This window comes from Eurypyga helias, unplaced genomic scaffold, assembly GCF_000690775.1.
Source record: "Eurypyga helias isolate BGI_N326 unplaced genomic scaffold, ASM69077v1 scaffold23834, whole genome shotgun sequence".
Classification (NCBI taxonomy): Eukaryota; Metazoa; Chordata; class Aves; order Eurypygiformes; family Eurypygidae; genus Eurypyga; species Eurypyga helias.
In genome coordinates, this window is record NW_010248504.1 from 1 (window position 1) to 8,431 (window position 8,431).

Below are 8,431 nucleotides of genomic sequence, written 5' to 3' on the forward strand. Positions count from 1 at the left end.
CAGGGGTCTGCAGCGCCGTTGCCATGTACCCCAGGGTTAAGAACCTCGCTCTTTACGCCATCTCAGCCACGCTGCTGGCCTGCGTCTTCTACATGAGGAAAGAGGCAAAGCTGGCAGCGGCGTCAGACGGGAAAGGGGATGTCGGGAGTCAGAAACCAACGTCTTTGATTCCAGGCAGTGCCCAACTCAGCAAGTGTTTGCCAGACTTGGCCGTCGCCAATTCTTCTCTCGCCCTCCCAGAGCTTCACCGCGTCTTCTTAACGTACAAGCACTGCTGGAACTTCTCGGCCCTGCTGAAGCCTTCCAGGAGTAGCAGAGAGACATTCCTCCTGCTGGCAATCAAGTCTTCCCCCATCAACATAGACCGGCGAGTGGCAATCAGGAACACGTGGGGGAAGGAGGTCTCCATTGGCAGCAAGCGCATCAGGCTGGTATTCCTTCTAGGGCGCTCGGAGGCCAAAATCCATGTGCAGCCCCTGCACCAGCTGCTGGCTTACGAGAGCCAGGAGTTTGATGACATCTTGCAGTGGGATTTTGTTGACAACTTCTTCAACTTGACCCTCAAAGAGCTGCATTTCCTCCGCTGGTTCATGGAGGACTGCCTGCACGCCAGGTTTGTGCTGAAGGGCGATGACGATGTCTTTGTCAACACTTACAACATTGTTGAGTTCCTGCAAGAACTGGACCCTGAACAGGATCTCTTTGTTGGGGATGTGATCACCAACGCCCGGCCCATCCGGAACACCAAGGTCAAATACTTTATTCCAGAGTCCATGTACAGAGCCCCCTTCTATCCTCTCTATGCGGGTGGAGGGGGCTACGTGATGTCTAGAGAGACAGTGCGCCGCCTGCGAAGCACCGCAGAGGGCTTGGAGCTCTTCCCGATAGATGATGTCTTTGTGGGAATGTGTCTGGCAGAGATGGCGGTGACCCCAGTGAAGCACGCTGGCTTTAAGACTTTCGGGATCCAGAGACCTTTCAATCCTTTTGATCCGTGCTTGTACAAAGCGTTGATGATTGTGCACAAACTAAACCCGACCGAGATGTGGATCATGTGGACGCTGGTGAAGGATGACGGCATTAAGTGTGCGGTGTCAGTGACGCACAGCTACAGAAGGGGTTGGAAGAGAAGCTACTGATGAACACGGGGATTTTGATTGGTGACAGTGACAGGGGACTTAAACTAGAAATCAGGTTGTGATAGAAACGTGTCCTCAACTAACAGACTGTACTTGAGCCATAGGGGTTTGTTTTGCAGTAAGTCTTCTGTCGGTCACTGAAGCAGTTGAATTGTCAGGGGATGGGGCCAGCAGCTTGGTGAGACATGGCACAGGGGACTCGGGTCGCTTCCTCCCAGCCGGACTGGAGCCAGGGGAAGTCACAGGTGCCACAGGGACGTGAGTGAGGGGCCACCTGCTATGGAGGCTCTGCAACACTGAGGCTGTTGTCTGACCACCAGCCACGTGCAGCCTTGTGTAGGAAAGTTCATGATGACTAATGAGTGACAGAGCACCTGAAATTACTTGAAGGGGTGGAAGAAAGGCTAGTGTGTGCTGCTGGGTTCACTGCAGCTCCGCTCCGCTGCCGCGGGCCAGCAGTCCCACAGGTCCTGCTGGACAGCAGGAGAGAGGGAGTAGAGTGGGGGGGGAAAAAAGTATTGCCTTAACACAGCATGATGATCCAAGGGACCAGGCTCCGACTCGAGCCCTTTGGATTTTACAGAAGTTTATCACAGGTTTGCTTGCACTGGAAGCTTTTGCACAAACACTTTTGGGGTTTGAGAGGAGCGGTGTGTCTTGAATAATTACGGTGACTGCAGCTTTTCACGTTGTGTGGGAGGTGTTGGGGTTGTTTTTGTCATTGTTGCAATGTTGGGTATAAATAAATTACAGTTTTGAAAAGTGTTTTTACAGGAGTGTCCTTCGGTCTCCGAAGAGCCAGAGAAGGCTGGGATGTAGTGCTGGCCATTTGCATTAGAGTTGCTGATATTAGGAGAGGGTAAGGTTATGTGGCCGTGTCAACTGGCCACTTCCTCTGCTGTGAGCAGCTGCCGTTCTCTGCCCCATCCAGACAACGTCTTGATACAGAACGATTAATCTGTGAGTGCACTGAAGTCGCTGATTTGAGGAAAGCTCAAATGTGAAACTAAGATTTGGTGATGCTTTCACCAAGCTTATATCAGCTTCAGGGTGCCTTGCTGCTCGATCAGAAGCCTCTGTCAGCAGGCAGCAAAAAGGTAGCAGGTAGAGAGGAGGTGTGTGATGACAGAAATCAGAGCAGTTTGTGCTGTGCTGCTGTCTCGTGCCAGCTGCCCCGCGTTCACCGCCACCAGACGTGAGCTGGAGCTTTCAGAGGTGCCCGGGAAGTGCGTCCGGGAGGTCCTTGTGCTCCTTAGGCAGAGAGCGAGGGCACGCCGAGCCCGGGCGTGTGATGGGCTCTCGGGGCGGGCCGGCTGCCCTGCCCTCAGTGTGGTGGTGCAGTGCTGTGTGACCACAGGCCGAGGGACTGCTGGTCCACGCTTGATCGTGTCCCTTGCTGCCTTGGCTTTCTAAAGCACCAGCTCTAGTTCTAACTTAGTCCTGCAGCGTGACCCGGACTCTCGCGGCAGGAGTTGCCGCTCTCACGCGAGCTGTTCCTGCGCCAGATGGGAGCAGGCGTTTGTGTCAGAAAATTGCTCTGCCCGGGGATGAGCCCGTGTGTGCCCATCCTCCTGTGCAAGCTGCATCTCCTCCCTGCAGCCCGAGCAGGGATTGATCAGCTGTATTGGCTGTTCCTGAGAACTGTCTAAACGTGGTTTCAGATGTGCGGACTTTGTAAATGAGGCTGAGGATCAGCAGCACTTCCTCGTTTCTGGCACTGCTGCTTGTTCCAGAGAAGGGGCTGGTCAGAGCGGGTCCCGTGGCACCCTGCGAACTGCTGGGGCAGCGTTTTTCTGACCCACTGGATGATTCCAAATGCAGATTCAGTAACGTAACTTAGAGCATGATGGCGTCTGTTGTGGGCTCAGGTGTGTGGGCTAACGCCCAACGGGCAACTCTCACTTCCTACTAAAGGTGTAAGGCTCTTCCCACCCCCTTTTGGAGGCGATACGGAGCCGCTCATGCTCCTCACCCCTGTTTTGACTTGACTGAACTGACTGGTTAGTTCCTGCCACATCTGAAGGGTGGACGTGTGTGAGTACAGCCCTGCGTTGGGAAGCGCCAGCAGAGCGTGCAGTGAAACAAGAAGTGGGGCGACAGATGGGCTGGGAGCTGGCTCTGAAAGGGGAAGAATGGGCTGCTTGCAGACTCCTTTAGCAGTGCCCATCTGTCCTACGCCGTGCAAGCATCTGAGTAGTCGCTGTGGCATCCTGAGAGGAACACAGCCTGTGTGTGCACTTGGGTCTGGGGCTTGGCAGACGTTCTTGAACTGCAGCAGGTAACGAAGTAGAGCAGTTGTGGTCAGAGGCTGACCTGAAGTTGCATTTGGCTCTTGAGGGCATGGATGTGTTACTGCTGTAAACAATCCTCTTGGCATAGTGAGTTTTTTCCTAATGCTCCAGCCCAAAGCAGGTTTGGCACCTCCTGACTACTGGCACGGCAGACCAGACACTGGCATCTTCCTGTGAGCTGTAACTGCGGACCGTGCCACCCTCCGTGGATACAGCAGCACCCAGTGAGGAGCAGGAGCAAGGAAAAGCGGTTTGTTAATTCCGTTACTATTTAATCTCTAGATGTGCAGTGCTGTGCAGCTGAGATTGTCTCATTGTGCCTGCCTTTGGAACAAATGCAGAGACAGAAAGGCTCATTCCACAGCTGAAAAAATCCCTAGTGAAGCACAACTCAAGTTTAGTAGCAGCAACCTCGACACAGATGTAGCTCACCCGATGCTGATTTGTGGTGAAAAAACTTAGGATTGATGTGTGTTTTCTTACAAAAGTCTGATAAATGGGGATTAACTGAGTCAAATTGGCAGAGTTGTTTTAGTGGATGCCATTCTACAAAGCAATCTCAGCTCCAGTTCACATGCTCTGTACAGTTAATATCACTAATTTCACATTAAGCTGTCAAGTTAGAAAATGAACATAGTGAAAGTCTCGGGTGGTTTTGAAGCCTTAAAATTACTTCCCTGAAACGTGTGCTGGAAAGCATTCAAACATGTAAAACTCACTTTGGCTCGCTGCTTTTAACAAAGCACACAGCAGTTGCCATGACTTTGTCTATAACCACAACATTTTGCACACCAAATCTCCCTTGGCTTCCGGGGGAAGGCAGATGCATTACGAGTGGCAGCTCTTAGGGGAAAGAGGTTGCTGTACTGAACTGCAGAACTTCGGTACAGCAGTTGGGTAACTCCACAGAAAGTTTTCAGCTGTACAGAAAACATTTCCCCAGACTGCACTGAAGTGTAAAGACAGTTACAAATTTTTAAGGTCAAACAGAACAGCGCTTAAGCTCTTACCCAAATGAGGACGCTCGCAACGAGATGCTTTTGCACAGTTTAATAAAGGTTTCTCCTAACAGACACAACATACTTCACAGATGAAAAATGATTTTTAAATACAACTCTTTGGCTGATACCCAGTTAGCCTCCAACTTAAGAGAGCTCTCACAAACATATCAGATGAGCAGTAGGACCCTCCCAGCAGAGAGACAATCAACAACAAATTATCCTTGAGAGCAACTTTCACATTTGCATAGTTAAATATTTAAATAATTGAATCCATAAGTATTACAAACACGGTAACTTACAAGATCAAGGCCTTTCAAATACTTGGAATTGACCTGATTTGTAAAGCAATCCTGTCTGGGGAAAAAATGGAATCATAGGCTTATCCAGCAGTCTCCTACTATCCCACACTTAAAAGTTGGGGACCCTACAATCCATGACTGACTGTCACGTATTCTGTGGTGACATTTCAAATTCTTTTTCAGTCCTCCCGAAGGTAAGGGTCCTCACCCGTCTCTGTACTTCCTAAAATACCCTGTGGCAATGAAGATTCCTCTCCTTGAGCTTTTATGAGCTCTTCTGTCTGAGCTTCAGCTAACTTGGTCTCTGCCTTCTGGGACAGCTGTCGCACTTCTTGCACCTGTGACTTCACCAGCTGGATGTGGCTGCGGGCTGTCACCGAGGCCTGGTCTGCACCTGAAAAGTAATAATTTAAACATGTTGGGCTAGAGGAGCACTCGGCAAGCCTTCGATTAAGGAAGCGACTGTCTGTAATTACCATCTGCTTTGTACAGTGTTTCAATGGCTCCTGGGCTATATTAATGCTAAACGCACTTACTGTGCATTTACCTGAAACAATATGGGTACTTTGAGATTTTTTTGCCCTCCCTGAATTCTTCCCACGCGAGTGGGTGACAGCCCGTGTCTGAGCGCAGCGATCGGCTTGTGCTTGTGGGCAGAGAACGCAGCTCTGCCATCAGGTGCCAGGAACTTTCGGTCCTCGTCCTGTCCTGGCACTTAGCAGCAGCGGGACTGTCTGTGGCACTGCTGAAAAAAAAAAACTGCTCCTACGGATTCTGTGTCTTTTCAGGCACTTAGAGTTCGGGTGTCCCTGTATGTTCATTGCGTTCATCCCCTTCTCCTCTCCAATAACTGCTGATTTACCTTAAGTCAGCCTCAATCTTGCAGCTATCAAGTCTCTACACATTTTGTGAAAGTGTGTACACAGGGAGAAAAGACCCAAATTAGTATCTTCCCTGAGCGAAAGGCAAATTTAATAAAATAACTCACTTCAACAAAAGTGCATCCAGTTAGAAGGACCTGCTGGACCCCCTAGGTAGCCTTATTCCTGCAGCTCCCAGAACTGTGTTTGAACACTGCATTTAAAAACGACCCAACACTTCCCTCAAACTTGTCTTGGCATGGTTGGTCTTGACCTAAACCGCACGTGCGGTTCCAGGGCTGGTTCTCAGAAGGCCTCTGCTAGATTCTGTTATTGGCTACAGGTCTAAGTTCTCAGCATCTCTGAAAAACAGGCACTAGTTGTAAATCGGTATTTTAAGTGGATCTGTGTGTGTCTCAACGCTGTTCTCATTCAGTGACTACTGCCTAAAAGCTAGGGGAAAGAAATTGTCAGTACTTCTGTGCGTGCTTACCCGACTGATACGCAGCTTCTGCTGCCATCTCTGAAAGACGTAACGCTGTCATCCAGCTGGATTCCAGCCTGAGGTATTCCTGCTGTTTTGTTGTCATCTAGGAGTAAAGCAAAGCATTACTTAACTGGATGTAACCGCATCCGAGCGCTCTTCCAAACAGTGCCTTTGGGAAGCACGAGCAGGGGAGACAAGGACTTCCGGAGCGGAGTTTTAAGGGGCAGGCTGAAGGGAGGTGATTGCTTACATCAACTCTGGCTCCTATTACCACCTGCCAGACTGCATCCACCTCTTCTGAGTTCATCTTCCCAAGAAGATTTGCGTATTGCTTGTAGAGAGACGCCAGCGTATAAACTGCCTGCAGAGGAACAGTTCCACACAGTTCCGTCACCATCTGCACATCCCTGCTGCTCTCCGAGTGCCAACTGCTGCTAATTAGCAAAGGTGCTGAATGTTCCTAAGGTGCTTTGCTCTCACGTTCACTGCAGCTTTGGAGGCACTGGCAGCACCTGCTGTCTGCCTACAGCAGCGCTGTGGATTGCATCTCTTCATATACTGGCCGTACCAACAAGGAGGTAAACGGGAATGCACGTAACTTTACTCAAACTGGCACTTAGGTAGGAAACTGAAACTGTATCTTGTTTCAGCCTTGAATATGGCTCACTGCATTCGTCTGATGGAACCCAAGTTCACGGCCTTAGAAATGGGCACAGAAGGTAAATAAAGTATCTGAGAATACAGGGTGGCATATCCCACTTCCGAGTACGCTGTTGCGAGTTTCTTTAGCCCCAGTTCTGAGACATGGGTCATTTCGGCTGAAGTTCAAGCTCAAAGCAACACTCTAACAAAGCTAAAACCGTCAGCGTTTGGTGTAGCAGAAGAGTGAGCCCAACCCTGTTTCCTGGGGACTTGACATCTCCAAACTCCCACACCTCTTACACTGAAATCAACAAAAAACCAACGTCCATTTTAAGTATGGTTTAACAGGTGTGGTTAGTGCCAAGTACGTTAGTATTTCCAGGACTGACTTGCTAGCAAAGTGTGTCATCTCTCAGCTTACCTTTGTATACTCTGTCAGTGCTTCGATCAAGGCGTATGTTGTTTGAGAGAGGAGTGTAGAAGTACTGTCTGTTACCAAGGAAACTGCTCTTTTAATCAAGGCATCGTTACTGAGAGCAATGGAGTTCTGTTTCTGAAAGACAAGACATCTGCATGATCTTGACACTGACTTTCACCCGGATGTTCCAGTAACAAATAAGGCAGACATTGTCTTTCTCGTGTCTCTTCCTTAACAACGACACGGCTTAAGCACCTGCGACCCCCAAGGAGGAGCGCGGCTCAGCGTAAGTACTCGCTGGTAAAGGGGTTTGAAGATTCAGCTGTTTCTAACGAGCGGGTGCCATGTGTATCTCACTCCCGATACGTTACCTCCACGACTGGGACTGCGCACAAGGCTGCTCCCAGCCCCACGCCCACCGCTCCGTGCCATCGTCCGTTCACGCCGGGGAGGCAGCGTCTCCGAATATTGGCCAGAATGGGGAAGCTTTGTCTGGAAATGCAAGAAACCAAGTGAAGCGCAAGAAATAACCAGTGTGTGGTGGGACAAAAGAGGAAAAGAACACCTAGGAGCATCTCTAAGCAACCCAGTCTCCACCAAGCTTCTGTAACGCAGCTGCATGGTAGTGAGTGAGTTCGTTTGTTTTAAATTCGATTATATTACTTAATTAAAAGTGCGGGAAAAGCAGACAAGGAGAGTAACCAGTGCATTCTTTGTCCGTTGGGAGAGGAAATGCATCTTCTCTGGTACCAACAGACTGTTAATGTTCAATAATATTGAAAAACAAATTAAAAAACATGCTTAAAAATGGTAAATGGTACATGCAGGTGAGTGGTACCACTGGTAGTAAGTTGGCAATGCTGGCAATAGTTAATAATCACTGGCAATCCAGCGACACGTACGGCCTCCTGTGGTCAGTTTTATTTACATCGTGTTGTGTGTCAGTGGGGGCAGGGCCTATCGCTGAAATACTCCAACAGTGTGTATTTCGAACAGAAATACACTGAAAAAGCACGCAGTCATGGGATTTTCTTTGCTGTACATCAATTTCCTGAAAATAACTGGTCAGTTTTCCTTCTTTTATGCTGTGTTGTACTCTTTGGACTACAGATCACCAGTGCCAGGCGCTGCATGGTACCACAGTTCCTGCTGCTCGTGCTACTCCAGCCGTGCTGCAGCTTCTGGGACAGATGAGGTGCGTTACGGCCACTTCTCGGCGCAACCGCTGCCGTGACGGCACCGCGCCAAGGAGGTGGGTACGGCGGTCAGCGGCAGAGAACCGCGCCGGCAGCCC

At 49.8% G+C, this 8,431-nt stretch overlaps 2 protein-coding genes across 2 annotated transcripts; one reads left to right on the plus strand and one right to left on the minus strand.

The window, feature by feature from the left end:
• The first annotated feature begins 23 nt into the window (after window positions 1-23).
• On the plus strand, window positions 24-1,139 carry B3GNT4 (UDP-GlcNAc:betaGal beta-1,3-N-acetylglucosaminyltransferase 4). The gene has a single exon (XM_010151076.1). It carries the CDS (start codon window positions 24-26, stop codon window positions 1,137-1,139), a length of 1,116 nt encoding a protein of 371 aa, XP_010149378.1.
• Window positions 1,140-4,865: 3,726 nt separating this feature from the next.
• Window positions 4,866-7,629, minus strand: DIABLO (diablo, IAP-binding mitochondrial protein; the record flags this gene model as incomplete). Its single annotated transcript, XM_010151077.1, has 5 exons — window positions 4,866-5,124; window positions 6,084-6,180; window positions 6,328-6,438; window positions 7,141-7,272; window positions 7,509-7,629. Coding segments are annotated over 5 exons (676 nt in total), but the record flags the coding sequence as incomplete, so codon positions are not given.
• Between the last annotated feature and the right edge of the window lie 802 nt (window positions 7,630-8,431).

Bases quoted from the DNA above. Each gene is read 5' to 3' on its own strand.
- B3GNT4 (XM_010151076.1), top strand. From the start codon at position 24: ATGTACCCCAGGGTTAAGAACCTCGCTCTTTACGCCATCTCAGCCACG.